The sequence below is a fragment of the Emys orbicularis genome, chromosome 24 (assembly GCF_028017835.1).
Source record: "Emys orbicularis isolate rEmyOrb1 chromosome 24, rEmyOrb1.hap1, whole genome shotgun sequence".
Classification (NCBI taxonomy): domain Eukaryota; kingdom Metazoa; phylum Chordata; order Testudines; family Emydidae; genus Emys; species Emys orbicularis.
In genome coordinates, this window is record NC_088706.1 from 17,800,388 (window position 1) to 17,822,984 (window position 22,597).

At 61.0% G+C, this 22,597-nt stretch overlaps 1 protein-coding gene across 1 annotated transcript in view; it reads right to left on the reverse strand.

Moving 5' to 3' along the window:
- Window positions 1-8,684: 8,684 nt before the first annotated feature.
- ATP2A1 (ATPase sarcoplasmic/endoplasmic reticulum Ca2+ transporting 1) overlaps window positions 8,685-22,597 on the reverse strand; it is a 37,739-nt gene continuing 23,826 nt past the window's right edge. Inside the window, exons 14-22 of the mRNA XM_065422390.1 lie at window positions 16,881-17,099; window positions 15,936-16,271; window positions 15,535-15,755; window positions 13,591-13,793; window positions 13,425-13,510; window positions 12,410-12,543; window positions 12,207-12,324; window positions 11,870-11,987; window positions 8,685-8,719 (exon numbers count right to left, since the gene is read on the reverse strand). Coding sequence (XP_065278462.1) covers window positions 8,685-8,719; window positions 11,870-11,987; window positions 12,207-12,324; window positions 12,410-12,543; window positions 13,425-13,510; window positions 13,591-13,793; window positions 15,535-15,755; window positions 15,936-16,271; window positions 16,881-17,099 — 1,470 coding nt within the window. The remainder of the gene's footprint in view (window positions 8,720-11,869; window positions 11,988-12,206; window positions 12,325-12,409; window positions 12,544-13,424; window positions 13,511-13,590; window positions 13,794-15,534; window positions 15,756-15,935; window positions 16,272-16,880; window positions 17,100-22,597) is intronic.

Below are 22,597 nucleotides of genomic sequence, written 5' to 3' on the forward strand. Positions count from 1 at the left end.
TCTGGTCCTTCCTCCCACGACCAGCCCTGCTAGTGCCCGGCAAATCCAACCCACAGCCCCTGCTAGCCCAGCCCTTGTCCCCACTGACTCTTCCAGTGCCCGGCAAATCCAACCCACAGCCCCCTGCTAGCCCAGCCCTTGTCCCCACTGACCTCTTCCAGTGCCCGGCAAATCCAACCCACAGGCCCCTGCTAGCCCAGCCCTTGCCCCCCCGACCTCTTCCAGTGCCCAGCAAACCCGACCTGCAGCCCCCTGCTAGCCCAGCCCTTGTCCCCACTGACCTCTTCCAGTGCCCGGCAAATCCAACCCACAGCCCCCTGCTAGCCCAGCCCTTGCCCCCCCGACCTCTTCCAGTGCCCGGCAAACCCGACCTGCAGCCCCCTGCTAGCCCAGCCCTTGCCCCCCCGACCTCTTCCAGTGCCCGGCAAACCCGACCTGCAGCCCCCTGCTAGCCCGGCACTTGCCCCCCCGACCTCTTCCAGTGCCCGGCAAACCAGACCTGCAGCCCCCTGCTAGCCCGGCACTTGCCCCCCCGACCTCTTCCAGTGCCCGGCAAATCCGACCTGCAGCCCCCTGCTAGCCCGGCACTTGCCCCCCCGACCTCTTCCAGTGCCCGGCAAACCCGACCTGCAGCCCCCTGCTAGCCCGGCACTTGCCCCCCCCGACCTCTTCCAGTGCCCGGCAAACCCGACCTGCAGCCCCCTGCTAGCCCGGCACTTGCCCCCCCGACCTCTTCCAGTGCCCGGCAAATCCGACCCGCAGCCCCCTGCTAGCCCAGCCCTTGCCCCCCCGACCTCTTCCAGTGCCCGGCAAATCCAACCCACAGCCCCCTGCTAGCCCAGCCCTTGCCCCCCCGACCTCTTCCAGTGCCCGGCAAACCCGACCTGCAGCCCCCTGCTAGCCCGGCACTTGCCCCCCCGACCTCTTCCAGTGCCCGGCAAATGCAACCCACAGCCCCCTGCTAGCCCAGCCCTTGTCCCCACTGACCTCTTCCAGTGCCCGGCAAATCCAACCCACAGGCCCCTGCTAGCCCAGCCCTTGCCCCCCCGACCTCTTCCAGTGCCCAGCAAACCCGACCTGCAGCCCCCTGCTAGCCCAGCCCTTGTCCCCACTGACCTCTTCCAGTGCCCGGCAAATCCAACCCACAGCCCCCTGCTAGCCCAGCCCTTGCCCCCCCGACCTCTTCCAGTGCCCGGCAAACCCGACCTGCAGCCCCCTGCTAGCCCAGCCCTTGCCCCCCCGACCTCTTCCAGTGCCCGGCAAACCCGACCTGCAGCCCCCTGCTAGCCCGGCACTTGCCCCCCCGACCTCTTCCAGTGCCCGGCAAACCCGACCTGCAGCCCCCTGCTAGCCCGGCACTTGCCCCCCCGACCTCTTCCAGTGCCCGGCAAATCCGACCTGCAGCCCCCTGCTAGCCCGGCACTTGCCCCCCCGACCTCTTCCAGTGCCCGGCAAACCCGACCTGCAGCCCCCTGCTAGCCCGGCACTTGCCCCCCCCCGACCTCTTCCAGTGCCCGGCAAACCCGACCCGCAGCCCCCTGCTAGCCCAGCCCTTGCCCCCCCGACCTCTTCCAGTGCCCGGCAAATCCAACCCGCAGCCCCCTGCTAGCCCAGCCCTTGCCCCACTGACCTCTTCCAGTGCCCGGCAAATCCAACCCACAGGCCCCTGCTAGCCCAGCCCTTGCCCCCCCGACCTCTTCCAGTGCCCAGCAAACCCCACCTGCAGCCCCCTGCTAGCCCAGCCCTTGTCCCCACTGACCTCTTCCAGTGCCCGGCAAATCCAACCTGCAGCCCCCTGCTAGCCCAGCCCTTGCCCCCCCGACCTCTTCCAGTGCCCGGCAAACCCGACCTGCAGCCCCCTGCTAGCCCGGCACTTGCCCCCCCGACCTCTTCCAGTGCCCGGCAAACCCGACCTGCAGCCCCCTGCTAGCCCGGCACTTGCCCCCCCGACCTCTTCCAGTGCCCGGCAAACCCGACCTGCAGCCCCCTGCTAGCCCGGCACTTGCCCCCCCGACCTCTTCCAGTGCCCGGCAAATCCGACCTGCAGCCCCCTGCTAGCCCGGCACTTGCCCCCCCGACCTCTTCCAGTGCCCGGCAAACCCGACCTGCAGCCCCCTGCTAGCCCGGCACTTGCCCCCCCGACCTCTTCCAGCTCTGCAACTGCCACTCTATCCAGGCCCCCAGTGGTCACTGCCCCCGTGGGGAAGAGGTTATTCTAGTGTCTCTCACTGCAGTCAGCACCTCCTACTGGAAGCACGGGTGTCTCCTGCTCCTCCAACCTTTGCCTAAGGGTGGCACTGCCCGTTCAGGGCGCAGCCTGTCATGGCACCCTCTGCTGCCAGCCTGCTGCCTTATGGGATGCAGCCCAGGACCTAGCAGTCATTTGCCCGAGTAGATGCTGTAATAGGGTCCCGAGCAGTAACCCCAACCCTCCCCTTCTTATCACCCTCTGCACCAGCTGCTCTGGTTGGGGGCTCGCCCTGCCCCTGCCTTTCACCTGCGCTGACTGTGTGCCACGGGGGACTGTGGGCACCTGTTTTCATAATCACAGCATGGGCCCTGTGTGCTGTGAGCTCAATTGGCTCCAGCTCCTGCTGCACCCCTGGCGCTCGATGGTGGCTCCAAAAAGGCCATCGGGGCAGCAGAGAAACAGGAACTAGGAAGTGGCAGCGCCTTGGCCAGCGCTGGCCCGTTTTGCTGGGGGGAGGGGGGGGAATAGGGCTTGCACTGCCTGTCTGAGGGCTGGTTCTCACCGAAGGTCACGCTAAGAGCCCTTCCCAAAACAATTCAGGAGATGAGCCTATAACTGACCCATGCTTCAAGGACCCACCACCCGCCGAGCATCAGGTCGTGTTTCTGCAGCAGAGAGAAGGCGCCTGAGCCCCAAGCAGCTCACCAAGCCCTGCACCCCTTCAATAGTGCCCTGCCCCCCACATTGCATTCCCCAGCAGGGTTTTCGCTCTCTCACACCCGCACCTGCACATGCACACACTCCCACCTCCACCCCGCCCACACATACCTACACCGTCCCACCCTCACACACATACCTACACCCTCCCACCCTCACACACATACACCCACACACCCGCACATGCACACCCCCACACACACATACACCCCCCCGACACACACCCGCACATGCACACACTCCCACCTCCACCCCGCCCACACATACCTACACCCTCCCACCCTCACACCCATACACCCGCACATGCACACACTCCCACCTCCACCCCCCCCACATACCTACACCCTCCCACCCTCACACCCATACACCCACACACCCGCACATGCCCACACTCACACCTCCACCCCCCCACATACCTACACCCTCCCACCCTCACACACATACACCCACACACCCGCACATGCACACCCCCACACCTCCACCCCCCCACACACATACACCCCCCCCACACACACATACCTACACCCTCCCACCCTCACACCCATACACCCACACACCCGCACATGCACACACTCCCACCTCCACCCCGCCCACACATACCTCCACCCTCACACCCATACACCCACACACCTGCACATGCACACACTCCCACCTCCACCCCGCCCACACATACCTACACCCTCCCACCCTCACACCCATACACCCACACACCCGCACATGCACACCCCCACACACACATACACCCCACACACACACACCCGCACATGCACACACTCCCACCTCCACCCCGCCCACACATACCTACACCCTCCCACCCTCACACCCACACACCCGCACATGCACACACTCCCACCTCCACCCCCCCCACATACCTACACCCTCCCACCCTCACACACATACACCCACACACCCGCACATGCACACCCCCACACCTCCACCCCCACACACACATACACCCCACACACACACACATACCTACACCCTCCCACCCATACACCCACACACCCGCACATGCACACACTCCCACCTCCACCCCGCCCACACATACCTACACCCTCACACCCATACACCCACACACCTGCACATGCACACACTCCCACCTCCACCCTGCCCACACATACCTACACCCTCCCACCCTCACACCCATACACCCACACACCCGCACATGCACCCCCCCACACCTCCACCCCCCCACACACATACACCCCCCCCCACACACACACATACCTACACCCTCCCACCCTCACACACATACACCCACACACCCGCACATGCACACACTCCCACCTCCACCCCCCCCACATACCTACACCCTCCCACCCTCACACCCATACACCCACACACCCGCACATGCACACCCCCACACCTCCACCCCCCCACACACATACACCGCCCCACACACACACCCGCACATGCACACCCCCCCACACACATACACCCACACACCCGCACATGCACCCCCCCACACCTCCACCCCCCCACACACATACACCCCACACACCCGCACATGCACACCCCCCCACACACATACCTACACCCTCCCACCCTCACATCCATACACCCACACACCCGCACATGCACACCCCCACACCTCCACCCCCCCACACACATACACCCCCCACACACACACATACCTACACCCTCCCACCCTCACACACATACACCCACACACCCGCACATGCACACCCCCACACCTCCACCCCCGCACACACGTACACCCCCACACACACACATACCTACACCCTCCCACCCTCACACACATACACCCACACACCCGCACATGCACACCCCCACACCTCCACCCCCCCACACACATACACCCCCCCACACACACACATACCTACACCCTCCCACCCTCACACACATACACCCACACACCCGCACATGCACACCCCCACACCTCCACCCCCCCACACACATACACCCCACACACACACACCCGCACATGCACCCCCCCACACACACATACCTACACCCTCCCACCCTCACACACATACACCCACACACCCGCACATGCACACTCCCCCCCCACATACCTACACCCTCCCACCCTCACACACATACACCCACACACCCGCACATGCACACCCCCACACCTCCACCCCCGCACACACGTACACCCCCCCACACACACATACCTACACCCTCCCACCCTCACACACATACACCCACACACCCGCACATGCACACCCCCACACCTCCACCCCCCCACACACATACACCCCCCACACACACACACATACCTACACCCTCCCACCCTCACACACATACACCCACACACCCGCACATGCACACCCCCACACCTCCACCCCCCCACACACATACACCCCACACACACACACCCGCACATGCACCCCCACACACACACATACCTACACCCTCCCACCCTCACACACATACACCCACACACCCGCACATGCACACTCCCCCCCCACATACCTACACCCTCCCACCCTCACACACATACACCCACACACCCGCACATGCACACCCCCACACACACATACACCCCCCACACACACACCCGCACATACACCCCCACACACACACATACCTACACCCACACACCCGCACATGCACACCCCCACACCTCCACCCCCACACACACATACACCACACACACACACACACGCACATGCACACACCCCCACACACATACCTACACCCTCCCACCCTCCCACCCATACACCCACACACCCGCACATGCACACCCCCACACCTCCACCCCCACACACACATACACCCCACACACACACACCCGCACATGCACACCCCCCCACACACATACCTACACCCTCCCACCCTCACACCCATACACCCACACACCCGCACATGCACACCCCCACACCTCCACCCCCCCACACACATACACCCCCCACACACACACATACCTACACCCTCACACCCTCACACCCATACACCCACACACCCGCACATGCACACCCCACACCTCCACCCCCACACACACATACACCCCCCACACACACACCCACACATGCACACCCCCCACACACACATACCTACACCCTCCCACCCTCACACACATACACCCACACACCCGCACATGCACCCCCCCACACCTCCACCCCCCCACACACATACACCCCCCCACACACACACCTCCACCCCCTCCCACCTCCACACACACCTACATCCCCCCATCCTCACATACATGCACCCACACACCCGCACATGCACACCCCCACACCTCCACCCCCCCACACACATACACCCCCCCCACACACACACACGCACATGCACACCCCCACACACACATACCTACACCCTCCCACACACCCGCACATGCACACTCCCCCACACACATACCTACACCCTCCCACCCTCACACACATACACCCACACACCCGCACATGCACACCCCCACACCTCCACCCCCACACACACATACACCCCCCACACACACACACCCGCACATGCACACCCCCCACACACACATACCTACACCCTCCCACACACCCGCACATGCACACTCCCCCACACACATACCTATACCCTCCCATCCTCAAACCCACACACCCGCACATGCACACCCCCACACCTCCACCCCCACACACACATACACCCCACACACACACACCCGCACATGCACACACCCCCACACACATACCTACACCCTCCCACCCTCAAACCCACACACCCACACATGCACACTCCCCCACACACATACCTACACCCTCCCACACATACACCCACACACCTGCACATGCACCCCCCTACACCTCCACCCCCCCACACACATACACCCCCCACACACACCTCCACCCCCTCCTACCTCCACACACACCTACATCCCCCCCCCCCACACATACACCCCTCACACACATACACCCCCACACGTATATATACACGCCCACCCTCACACACATACATCCCCACACACACACCCCTGCACCCGCACACACCCGCCCCCACACACACACCTACTCCTCCTCACACACATACACCCACACACACACACCTCCACCCCCTCCCACCTCCACACACACCTACATCCCCCCCACCCTCACACACATACACCCACACACCCGCACATGCACCCCCCCACACCTCCACCCCCACACACACATACGCCCCACACACACACCCCCGCACATGCACCCCCCCACACACACATACCTACACCCTCCCACACATACACCCACACACCCGCACATGCACCCCCCCCACACATACACCCCCACACACACATACACCCCACACACACACCTCCACCCCCTCCTACCTCCACACACACCTACATCCCCCCCACCCCCACACACATACACCCCCCACACGTATATATACACCCCCACCCTCACACACATACATCCCCACACACACACCCCTGCACCCGCACACACCCGCCCCCACACACACACCTACTCCTCCTCACACACATACACCCCCCCACACACACCTCCACCCCCTCCCACCTCCACACACACCTACATTCCCCCCACCCTCACACACATACACCCACACACCCGCACATGCACACCCCCACACCCCCACACCCCCACCTCCACACACACCTACATCCCCCCCACCCTCACACACATGCACCCACACACCTGCACATGCACACACTCCAACCTACACCCCCCACACACATACACCCACACCTCCACCCCCTCCTACCTCCACACACACCTACATCCCCCCCACCCCCACACACATACACCCTCCACACACATACACCCCCCACACGCATATATACACCCCCACCCTCACACACATACATCCCCACACACACACCTCTGCACCCGCACACACCCACCCCCACAAGCAAGGTCTTGCTTGCTTTTCTATGGAAACATAACCAGGATTTAAAAGGCAGTCATGACAATTCAGCAAAGCACCCCAATATTCATCAAGATCCCAGGCTACACTGTGCTGATCAGTCCAGTTAGCGCCTTGTGACTCCAATGGAGCAATGTGGCGGGGGGGGGCTCATGCACCAACCTCAGGTGCAGTCAGTGGGGTTACAGAATGAGCATCAAAAGAAAATTCCAGCCCATATTCCAACAGTTGCTGGGCTTTGGAGCTCTCTGGCAGAAGCAATACCCCACTGCAGCCATTGACCTTTTCCACATCCCCTAGTGGGGCTGGGAGTGGCTGTAATACCACCCAGGGCCAGCAGGGGACACACCTTGGCCTTTTCCGGACCACTCCTCCAATTGCCGTACTTCAAAGAGCAGCAATTGTGGCCCCAGGAGGCGAAGGAAGAGTCTGGAGCGCAGGCAGCGTTAAGGAGTTTATCTTTTAATGTCAATAAATAAGCAGCTAGAACAGTCTCTTCATTTCCTCCTCTGGGAGCTGCACATTGGCCTGACAAAATGTTTCCGTCTGTTCAGTTATTTTTTGCATTAAAAAAAACCCCACCCGGTGAGTGAAGAGGTCACTGGGTGTGAGCTGGTAACACAGCGAATGGGCTGGGTGCCCAGCAAGGAAATGGGGGGAAGGCGGGATGGGCAGGGGCCGCTAGGAAAGACTAGCAGCTCAAAATGTACAGAAGCAAAGTAGCTAGAAGGCCGGGAGGAGGGCAGGCAGTTTGCAAGGGGGAGCTTCCCCCCATTCTCCAAACGCAGCAGGCAAACCCCCATGATGTCCACCCCACCTGGCTGGGGGAGGAGAGGGAGGGCTGCTTGCAGCCTTTGGTGGAGGGGAGCAGCTGTTAAATAAGAGGGGGTGGGCGAGGCTCATGGGGAGGTGAGGGGGCACCGAGGGGTTCTTCACTGTTGGGGTGAAGATGCAGTTTCTCTAGTGGCCAGAGGTGTCACTTCTTCCTCCTCTTCGGGTCTTCTAAACCCACTGTGGGGAGAGATGGGACACGTGAGACAAGGCGGGGGTGGGAGGTCCTCAGGGCCAGGCCACTGCCCAGCCCCAGGTGGCAGGGTTTGTGCCCCAATGGCAGGATGGCCTCCAAGGTCTGGTCTCCAGCCCTTGCCCCACCAGTCGAAAAGGTCCAGAATGACCTGCAGTCTGGCCCTCAGCATCACCCTCTCGTGGCTCGCTGCCCACGCCCCCAGGCAGCACTCGAGCAGAGCGGTCTCTCTCTGGGACAGGACGGGGCTGACTGGTGCTAACGCCCAGGGAGACACTAAGTGGGGGAAACCCCATCCACTTCCCTAGTTAACCAGCAGCTGCTCGGCAGGGATCTCAGCAGTGCCAGGAGCTGCTGTCTCCAGGCCCTACCCTCGCCCCGCAGAGCAGCTAGGGTGACCAGACGTCCTGATATTTAACTCTCTGTCCCACATCCCGATCGATGTCCCTGTACTGTAGGGTGGCCAGGCCTCCGGTTGGTGTGGAGCTGGCAGGCTCCCTACCTGGCTCCACGCAGCTCCCCAGAAGCGGCGAAATCTTCCTCTAGCTCCTAGGCACAGGGACAGCCAGGGGGGCTCTGTGTCCTGCCCCCGCCATGAGCACCGTCTCCACAGCTCCCATTGGCCAGGAACCATGGCCAATGGGAGCTGCGGAGTGGCGCCTGTGGGCGGAGGCAGCGCGCAGAACTGCCTGGTTGTACCTCCGCCTAGGACCCAAAGAGAGATATCACCGCTTCCCCAGAGTCGCCTGAGGTCAGTGCTGCTGGGTGCCCGTACCCTGTACCCCCTCCCGCACCCCAACCCCCTGCCCCAGCCCTAAGCTCCCTCCTGCACCCAAACTCTCTCCTGGAGTCAGCACCCCAAACCCCCTCCCGCACCCCAACCCCCTGCCCTGAGCTCCCTCCAGCACCCAAACTCCCTCCTGGAGTCAGCACCCCAAACCCCCTCCCGCACCCCAACCCCCAGCCCTGAGCTCCCTCCAGCACCCAAACTCCCTCCTGGAGTCAGCACCCCAAACCCCCTCCCGCACCCCAACCCCCAGCCCTGAGCTCCCTCCAGCACCCAAACTCCCTCCTGGAGTCAGCACCCCAAACCCCCTCCCACACCCCAACCCCCAGCCCTGAGCTCCCTCCAGCACCCAAACTCCCTCCTAGAGTCAGCACCCCAAACCCCCTCCCGCACCCCAACCCCCTGCCCTGAGCTCCCTCCCACACCCCAACCCCCTGCCCTGAGCTCCCTCCAGCACCCAAACTCCCTCCTGGAGTCAGCACCCCGAACCCCCTCCCACACCCCAACCCCCTGCCCCAGCCCTAAGCTCCCTCCTGCACCCAAACTCTCTCCTGGAGTCAGCACCCCAAACCCCCTCCCGCACCCCAACCCCCTGCCCTGAGCTCCCTCCAGCACCCAAACTCCCTCCTGGAGTCAGCACCCCAACCCCCTGCCTTGAGCTCCCTCCTGCACCCAAACTCCCTCCTGGAGTCAGCACCCCAACCCCCTGCCTTGAGCTCCCTCCTGCACCCAAACTCCCTCCTGGAGTCAGCACCCCGAACCCACTCCCACACCCCAACCCCCTGCCCCAGCCCTGAGCCCTGCCCTTGCAGCAGGGGCTGGAGCCGGGACCATGCGCCCCTGACCCACGGCTTGTGGCAGGGGCTGCAGCAGGGGCCATAAAAAAAAAAAAAAAAAAAAAAAAATGCCCCCCTCACAGCTTCCTAGGGCTGTGCGCCCCCCCTCCCCCATGGCTCCGGTGGGGGCTGTGAGCCTGTGGCTGCCCCCCCCCCATGTGTCCCAATATTTTACTCTTGCGATCTGGTCACCCTAAGAGCAGCAGCCGGTGGAAACAAGAGCAACAGCAACTGGCTCCTTTGGTGGCAGCTGGAGGATGATGGGCCGTGGGGGAAGAGCCCCCTAGCGCAGCAACAGCATGTGTGACACCCCGTTGGGTCCCCACAGCCAGGGGGCGAGTGGAAGGGAATGGAGAGGCGCAGCTGGGGGCAGAGAAGGCAATGGGGGTACCCGGCCCAGCCAGAGAGCAGCGCTAAGGCTCAAATGGGCAACACCACCCGGCCCCAGACCCCAACTGCCAAACTGCATTGGGACCCAGCCAGGAGTAGCTGGTAAAGCAGTGAGATTTCACATGCACCCCCCCCCCCCCCCCCACACACACACACACACTCTGCAGCGCCTTGGGGACAGATAGACATGGGGCAGGCAAGGCATGCAGCAAAGGATCGTGGGATACCTGAGAGACAGGATCAAGGAGATGGAGGGAAAGGAGATTATGCTACAAGGGGAAAGGATAAAAGAAACCAGCGTTAACAGAGCGCAGGGAAGGAGGTTCTGCGGGACAGAGGGTTAGTCCAGACCTGCACATGGGATGGATGGAAGGTGAAACCCATCGAGGGCATGGGGCTCAAACCCACACCAGAGCAGCACAGAACAGGGGGGGCGGAGCTCAGCAGCAGTCTGGCCCAGCCCTTGGGGAGACTGGAAACAGATACTCCCAGAAGGTAAAGGGCACAGATTATAACAGGTGGCAGGGACAGATGGGGTAAAAAACAACAGGAGTCCTGACTCTGGTCCTGCTGCTCTAACCACTGTACCCCACTCCCCTCCCAGAGCCGGGAGAGAACCCAGGAGTCCTGGCTCCCAGCCCCCCTGCTCTAACCACTGCAACCCACTCCCCTCCCAGAGCCGGGAGAGAACCCAGGTCTCCTGGCTCCCAGCGCCACCTCCCGCTCTAACCACTGCAACCCACTCCACTCCCAGAGCTGGGATAGACCCCAGGCATCCTAGCTCCCAGCCCCCCTGCTCTAGCCCCCAGGGCAGTAAGCAGCCAGCTCTGTGGTGCTGGGGCTGTTCTGGGCCCGTTTGAGCTGCCCTGATGGGTCTGTTACATGGCAGGTGATGCTGATGGTTCGTGGTTAGTAGTATGGAAGGGATGGAGGACAGAGAAGGGGGTGGCACCTGGTGCCAGCTGGAGCTCGGGGGGCAGGTCACTGAGCCCCATCAGGCGGGACTGGCATCTGCACAAATTCACGTCCCGGCTCCAGCTGGTGAATCCTGCTGGGAGCCTCCTGTGGGGCTGCAGGTGGGCCAGGCTACCCAGGCCTGCCCCATGGCAGGGATGCATCCTTACCTTCCAGGTAGTCCCGGGCGATAAATTTCAGCACCTCATCCAGGAGGATGACGGGGAACGAGATCTTCAGCACCACGAGCCAGTGGGTCAGGTCCAGCGGTGTCAGTTTGAAGATCATCTGGCGGGGGGGGAGAGCAAAGGGGGGAGGAGATCATGGGGAGAACAAGGCAGGGGCACACGAGCCTGGGGAAGGGGAATGCCACAGCCCTGGGGAGCAGTGCTTGGGGTGGGGAGGGAGCAGATGGGACCTTCTACCACTAGTGGGTGAGAGTAACGCTGCCCCCTCCCCCCGCCTGCGCACGGCGCTGCACAGCCACCTCGGCAGGGCCACACTTACGGGCAGGGGGTCGACGTAGAGGATGACGAAGTGCAGGGACATGGACAGGCAGATGGAGCTCAGCAGCCACATGTTCACCCAGGGCGGCATGCGCAACAGGGACTGGTTCTCAGACAGGCTGTGCAGAGAGAGAGGCAGAGAGTGAGTGAGGAGGGGGGGGCTGGGCCGGGGGGCGGGGGGAGGGGGCGGGGAGGGGTCCTTGCCTGTTGAGGGCGTTGCACATCTCGATGGTGACCAGCACAGACAGGGCCATGGTCATGGGCACAGGTGACTCGAACACTTCACAATCCAGCCCCTCGAAGTCCACGTTTTCCTCTGTGCACTGCATGAAATGGGACTGGGAGGGGAAGGGGGGGGGTCAAAATGCAGACAGCACAGTGCTCCAGCCAAACTCCTCCCCCACACAGCTCCTAGCAAGGGACACAGAATCCCCCCGCCAAGCACATGCCCCCCCAGCTCTGCACTGGGGCACTGGGGCCAGCACTGACAGCTAGGGAGAGCGTCCAGCTGAGCCCGCCCCACACACACACAGCACAGGGCCCCCAGCTCTGCGCTGGGGCCAGCACTGACAGCTAGGGAGAGCGTCCAGCTGAGCCCGCCCCACACACAGAGCACAGGGCCCCCAGCTCTGCGCTGGGGCCAGCACTGACAGCTAGGGAGAGCGTCCAGCTGAGCCCGCCCCACACACAGAGCACAGGGCCCCCAGCTCGGCACTGGGGCCAGCACTGACAGCTGGGGAGAGCGTCCAGCTGAGCCCGCCCCACACACAGAGCACAGGGCCCCCAGCTCGGCACTGGGGCCAGCACTGACGGCTGGGGAGAGCGTCCAGCTGAGCCCGCCCCACACACACACAGCACAGGGCCCCCAGCTCTGCGCTGGGGCCAGCACTGACAGCTAGGGAGAGCGTCCAGCTGAGCCCGCCCCACACACAGAGCACAGGGCCCCCAGCTCTGCGCTGGGGCCAGCACTGACGGCTGGGGAGAGCGTCCAGCTGAGCCCGCCCCACACACACACAGCACAGGGCCCCCAGCTCTGCGCTGGGGCCAGCACTGACGGCTGGGGAGAGCGTCCAGCTGAGCCCGCCCCACACACACACAGCACAGGGCCCCCAGCTCTGCACTGGGGCCAGCACTGACGGCTGGGGAGAGCGTCCAGCTGAGCCCGCCCCACACACACACAGCACAGGGCCCCCAGCTCTGCGTTGGGGCCAGCTCTCACCAGCTGGTGATAGGTGACGCCAGGACCATCCTCTGCATACATGAACCACCAGGCAGCGGCACCCACTGTAGCAGCTCCGACGTAGCCTGTGGGCAGAGCAGAGGGGAGGCGTGAGTGCACGGCAGAAGGGGATGGGGCTTTGCGGTAGAGGGTGGGAGGACTTTACCGCCAATGGCCATGTAGCGGAAGAAGAGCCAGCCACTGATGAGGGGCTCCTTGGGGCTGCGGGGCGGCTTGTCCATGATGTCCAGGTCCGGAGGGTTGAAGCCCAGGGCAGTGGCCGGGAGCCCGTCAGTCACCAGGTTCACCCACAGCAGCTGCACAGGGATCAAGGCTTCTGGAAGGCCCAGGGCGGCTGTGAGAAAGATACTGTGGGGAGAGGGGGGGAGTGAGAGACAGAAGAGGGGGCAGGGCTGGTGTGTTCGGGGGGGGAGGGGGCAAGGTGTCCCCGATCCCCAGGATCAGTGCGACGCCCCCAGCTTTGCAGCAGTCTCTAGGGGGCCCCCCTTCAGTGTGTCAAACCTCTGGGGTCTCCCTCTCCCAGCAAGCTCGGCCACGCGGCCTCACTACCTCCTTGGACTGAACCTCTGGGCTGCAGCCTCCTGCTTTCCCTGTGAGCTCTGCCCAGTGAGTCCCGCTGAGCCAGACCCTGGCAGAGACGTGCCCACACTGCCGGGACGGTGCCCCTCGCCCAGCGTGGCAGGAACAGCCCCACAGCGCTGGCGCGCAGTCGGGTGTGTTAGTTAGCTGGCCACGGCACAGAGAGCCCTTAGGGTAGCGCAGAGGGGTGCAGGTTACAGCCCAGTCCGTTCTGCTCAGTCCAGAGCCCCGCCAGGCTGTGGGGAGCCCCTTGGGGCAGGCTCTGTCTGGAAAGGCTGGCGTGGCTGGGGGAGGGGAAGGCTGGCATGACTGGGGGAGGGGAGGGCAAGGCTGGAGTGGCTGAGGGAGGGGGGACAAGGCTGGTGTGGCTGGTGTGAGGGGAGGGACCAGGCTGGCATCGCTGGGGGCGGGGAGGGGAAGGCTGGCGTGGCTGGGGGGAGGGGAGAGGAAGTCTGGCGTGGCTGGGGGAGGAGAGGGGCAAGTCTGGCGTGGCTGGGGTGAGGGGAGGGCCCAGGCTGGTGTAGCTGGAGTGGCTGGGGGAGGGGAAGGGAAGGCTGGAGTGGCTGGGGGAGGGGAGGCTGGCGTGGCTGGGGGGAGGGGAGAGGAAGGCTGGTGTGGCTGGGGTGAGGGGAGGGCCCAGGCTGGCGAGGCTGGGGGAGGGGAAGGGAGGGGAAAAGAAGGCTGGTGTGGCTGGGGGAGGGGATGGCTGGCGTGGCTTGAGGAGGGGAGGGGAAGGGTGGTGTGGCTGGGAGAGGAGAAGGGAGGGGAGGGGAAGGGCTGGCATGGCTGGGGAGAGGGGAGGGAAGGGGAAGACTGGTGTGGCTGGGGGGGGGCCCAGGCTGGCGTGGCTGGGGGAGGGGAGGCTGGCGTGGCTGGGGAGAGGGGAGGGAAGGGGAAGACTGGTGTGGCTGGGGGGGGCCCAGGCTGGCGTGGCTGGGGGAGGGGAGGCTGGCGTGGCTGGGGGAGGGGAGGGGAAGGCTGGTGTGGCTGGGGAGAGGGGAGGGGCCAGGCTGGCGTGGCTGGGGAGAGGGGAGGGCCCAGGCTGGCGTGGCTGGGGAGAGGGGAGAGGAAGGCTGGCATGGCTGGGGGAGGGGAGAGGAAGGCTGGCGTAGCTGGGGGAAGGGAGGGGAAGGCTGGCTTGGCTGGGGGAGGGGAGGGGAAGGCTGGCGTGGCTGGGGCGGGAGAGGAAGGCTGGCATGGCTGGGGGAGGGGAGAGGAAGGCTGGCGTGGCTGGGGGAAGGGAGGAGAAGGCTGGCTTGGCTGGGGGAGGGGAGGGGAAGGCTGGCATGGCTGGGGGAGGGGAGGGGAAGGGAAGGCTGGTGTGGCTGGGGAGAGGAGAGGGTCCAGGCTGGCGTGGCTGGGGAAGGGGAGGTTGGCGTGGTTGGGGGAGGGGAGGGGAAGGGAAGGCTGGCGTGGCTGGGGGAGGGGAGGGGAGGGGAGGGGAAGGCTGGCGTGGCTGGTGGTGAGTTGATGGGACAGGATGGTCGCAGTCGGGGGACAGGGCACTCACCAGACGACCTCGCCCACATTGGAGGAAATGAGGTAGCGAATGAACTGCTTCATGTTGTTGTAGATGGCCCTGCCCTCCTCCACAGCGGACACGATGGTGGAGAAGTTGTCGTCAGCCAGGACCATCTCGGAGGCCGTCTTGGCCACGGCCGTGCCAGAGCCCATGGCGATGCCAATCTCGGCCTTCTTCAGTGCAGGGGCGTCATTCACCCCGTCGCCTGTCTGTGTGTGAGTGTGGGGTAAGCCACTGAGTGTGGGATCCCCAAACCCCGCTGCCCCCAAGCACACAGTCCCTTAGCACAGCCTCTCTCCCCCCGCCATGGCAGGGACCCTCTTCCCTTCCCCCGCTCTCTGCCCCCACCCCAGTGATCCTGTCCTCACCCCCCTGGAGTTCCCCCTCACCATGGCTGTGATCTCGTCAAAGGACTGCAGGAACTCCACAATCTTGGACTTGTGGGCGGGCTCGACACGGGCGAAACAGCAGGCCCGCTTACAGGCCTCCCGCTGCTCGGCGGGGGGCAGGTCGTCGAACTCGCGGCCTGTGTAGGCCCTGCCCGTCACCTCCTCGTCCTCGGTGAAGATCCCGATGCGGCGGCAGATGGCAATGGCCGTGCCCTTGTTGTCCCCCGTGATCATGATGACACGGATGCCGGCGTCACGGCACAGCTGGATGGAGCCCATCACCTCCTTCCGGGGTGGGTCCAGCATCCCCACGCAGCCCACAAAGGTCAGGTCCACCTTTGGGGGGGAGCCATTAGCACATGCTGGGCCCATAGCAACCTTCCAACCACGCCCCAAGCAACCCCCATCCCCCAACCACCCCCCATCCCCCAACCAGCCCCATCCCATCCCTAATCAGCCCCAATCCCCCCACCACACCCCAACCAACCACTGCCCCATCCTCCAACCCATCCCCAACCAACCCCCATCCCCCAACCATGCCCCAATCCCCCCACCACACCCCCAACCAACCACTGCCCCATCCCCAACCAACCCCCATCCCCCAACCATCCCCATCCCATCCCCAACCATCCCCAATCCCCTCACCACACCCCAACCAACCACTGCCCCATCCCCCAATCACTCCCCAACCAACCCCCATCCACCAACCACCCCTGCCCCATCCACCAACCACGCCCCAACCACCCCTCCCCCATTCCCCGAACTACTCCCCAAACAACCCCCCAGTCTCCCCACTTCCAGCCCCCAACCAACCCCTGCTTCCATCTCCCCAAACCCTCCCCCAACCAAGCCCCACCTGACCCCCCAACCACTGTCCCAACCAGCACTGACCCCCACCCCCCAACCACTGCCCCACCAGACCCTCGGGGGAGGCCTGAACCTGACCTCATACTCGACAAACTTGGTGGAGTCCTCCAGCACCATGTCCTCTCTCCTGGGGGGGGTGTCACGTGTGGCCAGGGCCAGGCAGCGCAGTGTGTCCCGCCCCGTCCCCCACTCCTTGATGACAGTCAAGATCTTGTCTTTCACCAGGGGTGTGAGGGGGACACGGGTGGTGCCCACTCGGACATAGTTACAGCGGTCGATAACCCCCTCAGGGGCACCCTTTGGGAGCAAGAACATGAGAGAGAGAGAGAGAGAGAGAGAGAGATGGATGGACGGAAGGACGGACGGACGGACGGACGGACGGACGGACGGACGGACAGAGCGAGGGACGGACGGACATAGAGAGAGGCGGACGGATGGAGCGCAGCGGGGACAGAGTGAGAGATGGACAGACAGAGCAAGAGACGGCCGGACAGAGCGAGAGACAGATGGACAGAGCGAGAGACCTAGTGAGGAGGGCTTTAAACTAGGTTCGATGGGGACAGGTGAGCAAAGCCCACAGGTAAGTGGGGAACATGGAGACCTGGGAGATGCGTCGGAAACAAGAGGGAGTGTGGGCTATAATGGCAGAGAGAAAGGAGGGTCAGGGCAAAACTGGGAGGCAAGATCGAACCAGTATCTTAGATGCTTATATACAAATGTGGGAAGTATGGGTAATAAGCAGGAAGAACTGGAAGTGCTAATAAATAAATACAGCTATGATATTGTTGGCATCACTGAAACTTGGTGGGATAATACACATGATTGGAATGTTGGTGTGGATGGATACAGCTTGCTCAGAAAGGATAGACAGGGGGAAAAGGGAGGAGGTGTTGCCTTATATATTAAAAATGTACACACTTGGACTGAGGTGGAGATGGACATAGGAGACGGAAGTGTTGAGAGTCTCTGGGTTAGGCTAAAAGGGGTAAAAAACAAGGGTTATGTCATGCTAGGAGTCTACTACAGGCCACCTAACCAGGTGGAAGAGGTGGATGAGGCTTTTTTTAAACAACTAACAAAATCATCCAAAGCCCAAGATTTGGTGGTGATGGGGGACTTCAACTATCCAAATATATGTTGGGAAAATAACACAGCGGGGCACAGACTATCCAACAAATTCTTGGACTGCATTGCAGACAACTTTTTATTTCAGAAGGTTGAAAAAGCTACTGGGGGGGAAGCTGTTCTAGACTTGATTTTAACAAATAGGGAGGAACTCATTGAGAATTTGAAAGAAGAAGGCAGCTTGGGTGAAAGTGATCATGAAATCATAGAGTTTGCAATTCTAAGGAAGGGTAGAAGGGAGTACAGCAAAATAGAGACAATGGATTTCAGGAAGGCGGATTTTGGTAAGCTCAGAAAGCTGATAGGTAAGGTCCCATGGGAATCAAGACTGAGGGGAAAAACAACTGAGGAGAGTTGGCAGTTTTTCAAAGGGACACTATTAAGGGCCCAAAAGCAAGCTATTCCGCTGGTTAGGAAAGATAGAAAATGTGGCAAAAGACCACCTTGGCATAACAACGAGATCTTGCATGATCTAAAAAATAAAAAGGAGTTATATAAAAAATGGAAACTAGGACAGATTACAAAGGATGAATATAGGCAAACAACACAGGAATGCAGGGGCAAGATTAGAAAGGCAAAGGCACAAAATGAGCTCAAACTAGCTACAGGAATAAAGGGAAACAAGAAGCCTTTTTATCAATACATTAGAAGCAAGAGGAAGACCAAAGACAGGGTAGGCCCACTGCTCAGTGAAGAGGGAGAAACAGTAACAGGAAACTTGGAAATGGCAGAGATGCTTAATGACTTCTTTGTTTCGGTCTTCACCGAGAAGTCTGAAGGAATGCCTAACATAGTGAATGCTAATGGGAAGGGGGTAGGTTTAGCAGATAAAAAAAAAAGAACAAGTTAAAAATCACTTAGAAAAGTTAGATGCCTGCAAGTGACCAGGGCCTGATGAAATGCATCCTAGAATACTCAAGGAGCTAATAGAGGAGGTATCTGAGCCTCTAGCTATTATCTTTGAAAAATCATGGGAGACGGGAGAGATTCCAGAAAACTGGAAAAGGGCAAATATAGTGCCCATCTATAAAAAGGGACATAAAAACAACCCAGGAAACTACAGACCAGTTAGTTTAACTTCTGTGCCAGGGAAGATAATGGAGCAAGTAATTAAGGAAATCATCTGCAAACACTTGGAAGGTGGTAAGGTGATAGGGAATAGCCAGCATGGATTTGTAAAGAACAAATCCTGTCAAACCAATCTGATAGCTTTCTTTGATAGGATAACGAGTCTTGTGGATAAGGGAGAAGCTGTGGATGTGGTATACCTAGACTTTAGTAAGGCATTTGATACGGTCTCGCATGATATTCTTATCGATAAACTAGGCAAATACAATTTAGATGGGGCTACTATAAGGTGGGTGCATAACTAGCTGGATTACCGTACTCAGAGAGTTGTTATTAATGGTTCCCAATCCTGCTGGAAAGGCATAACAAGTGGGGTTCCGCAGGGGTCTGTTTTGGGACCGGCTCTGTTCAATATCTTCATTAACGACTTAGATATTGGCATAGAAAGTACGCTTATTAAGTTTGCAGATGATACCAAACTGGGAGGGATTGCAACTGCTTTGGAGGACAGGATCATAATTCAAAATGATCTGGACAAATTGGAGAAATGGTCTGAGGTAAACAGGATGAAGTTTAACAAAGACAAATGCAAAGTGCTCCACTTAGGAAGGAAAAATCAGTTTCACACATACAGAATGGGAAGAGACTGTCTAGGAAGGAGTACGGCAGAAAGGGATCTAGGGGTTATAGTGGACCACAAGCTAAATATGAGTCAACAGTGTGATGCTGTTGCAAACAAAGCAAACATGATTCTGGGATGTTGTGACGAACTGGGACTGTTCTTACTGTGGTCTTTGAATGCTGACGGGGAGTGTGGCTAGGATAGTCTGCATTGGGGGATGGGAGACTGACCGATGGAGAATACCTGAGCATGTAACATGAGAACCCAGGAAGGGGTTAGAGGCCAGGTGACACCTTTGCCCGGGAAATTGAACAAAGGCTGTAGGAGGGGTCTCATCCCCTCACTGGACTCCACAGCCAGGGAGGTGTACAGCCGACTGAAAGGGGCGGAGACAGGGGACTACGAACTGTTCAAAAAGGCCCTGCTCCGCGAGTTTGGGCTGACCCCTGAGATGTACCGGAAAAGGTTCCGGAGTCAGCGTAAAACCCGTGAGGTCACATACCTACAACTAGCCAACCGGGCGCAGGGGTATGCCCACAAGTGGACAGCTGGGGCCCAAACTATAGAAGACCTGCTTGACCTAGTCGTACTGGAGCACGTGTATGAGCAGTGCCCATCCGACCTGAGGCGATGGTTGATGGACCAAAAGCCAGAGAACCCGCAGCACGCAGGCCAGTTGGGATAACAGGGAGGAGTCCCAAAGGAACAGGCCCGCCACAACGCAGAAAGAGAGTCACCATGGGACCTCCCAGCGGGGAAATATGGAGAACCCCCACCAAAGGGGAACATCCAGCGTCAGGTCCATCCGACCAGCTCGAGGGGACCCACGGGACATGGGCTGCTATCACTGTGGCCAAAGGGGCCACATACGGGCCCAGTGCCTCAGGCTCAGGGACAGACTGAGCGGACCCAACCCACAGAGGGTTGACTGGGTAGAGACCCAGCCAGGCGAGAGGCAGCACTCCCAGGGAAGGGGGGCTGGCAGAGTACCACCTGCTAAGGAGGGAGAAGAGCTCCAGGCCAGCTCCTCTGGGGGGCTGGATGGTCCAGACTCAGGGTTTTTGGTTAATACGGTGGGCACGGGGCTGTCCCTCCGGAGAGAGTACCTTGTTCCCCTGGAGGTGGATGGGAGGAAGGTCAATGGATACTGGGATACGGGCGCAGAGGTGACGCTGGCCCAGCCCGAGGTGGTGGCCCCAGATCGGGTGTTGCCCAACACCTACCTGACCCTGACGGGGGTGGGTGGGACCCCATTCAAGGTGCCTGTGGCGAGGGTACACCTGAAGTGGGGGGCCAAGGAGGGCCCCAAGGACGTGGGGGTACACCCGTATTTGCCCACTGAGGTGTTGATGGGGGGAGACCTGGAGGACTGGCCAAGCAACCCCCAGGGTGCCCTGGTTGTGACCCGCAGTCAGAGCCGGCGAGGGGCACTGCGCCCTGGCCTTGGGGAGGGTGCCTTGCCTGAGGCGCAGGACCCTAACCTGGTGGGGAGGGAACACCCAGGGACACGGCTCAGGGAGGCTGCGGCTTCAGACCCAGCCGGCAAGAGAGAGCAGGTGGCCATCCCTGTCCCAGCTGCTGAGTTCCAGGCCGAGGTGCAGAAAGATCCCTCCTTGTGGAAGATAAGGGACCTGGCCGACCTCGGTGCGGTACAGACCATGGGGAGAGGTGGCCGGAAAAGGTTCCTGTGGGAGAAGGGGTTCCTGTACCGAGAATGGGCTCCCCCAGGGGAAGTGGAGTCAGGGGGGATCAGGAGGCAGCTGGTGGTACCCCAGAAGTATCGCCGCCAGCTGCTGTACTGGGCTCATGACATTCCCCTCTCAGGGCACCAGGGAACCTGGCGTACCCAGCAGAGGCTGCTACGGAGCTTTTACTGGCCTGGGGTCTTTGTTACTGTCCGGCAGTACTGCCGATCCTGTGACCCCTGCCAGAGGGGGAGGAAGGCCCGGGACAAGGGGAAAACGGCTTTAGGACCCTTGCCCAGCATAGAGGAGCCTTTCCAGAGGGTGGCCAAGGTTAAAAGGGGGGCTCTGAACCAAGAGAGCCCGAATCACCGACCTCCAGACTGGAGCGCTGGGAGAAGACCCCAGCCCAGTTGGAACCCCAGGGGTATTGGGGTGGGAAAAGGACAGAGGCCGCATAAACCTTCCCACATGCGAACTACGAGTGCCAGCGAGCAACCCCGACCTAAGGGGGGGCGTGAAACTGGAGGGGCCTGGTGTAATTCTCACCAAGGAATGGGAGGGATGCTGGGGCATCCACGGGAACGGGGGTAGGTTCGAACTTCCCCGGGTCACTGGCTAAAGTGACCCCGCTCAGTTCGGTCTCGAAGGGGGGAGAGATGTGATGAACTGGGACTGTTCTTACTGTGGTCTTTGAATGCTGACAGGGGAGTGTGGCTAGGATAGTCTGCATTGGGGGATGGGAGACTGACCGAGAATACCTGAGCATGTAACATGAGAACCCAGGAAGGGGTTAGAGGCCAGGTGACACCTTTGCCCGGGAAACTGAACAAAGGCTGTGGGAGGGGTCGCTGAAGGGAGAGTTTTTCAGGAGCTGGCTGGTGATATGGCTGGGAGGCAGACGGGGCTCTGACCTCCCAAGGGGCTGGGGTGCCCTGGGACCCCAAGATGGACCTAACTGAGGGGGGTCCTGTTGTCTGTGCCTGCAAGACCTGTCTTGGACCGTGTTCCTGTCGTCTAAATAAACCTTCTGCTTTACTGGCTGGCTGAGAGTCATGGTGAATCGCAGGAAGCCGGGGGTGCAGGGCCCTGAGTCCCCCATACTCCGTGACAGATGTATTAACAGGTGTGTTGTGAGCAAGACACGAGAAGTCATTCTTCTGCTCTACTCTGCTCTGGTTAGGCCTCAACTGGAGTATTCTGTCCAGTTCTGGGCACCACATTTCAAGAAAGATGTGGAGAAATTGGAGAGGGTCCAGAGAAGAGCAACAAGAATGATTAAAGGTCTTGAGAACATG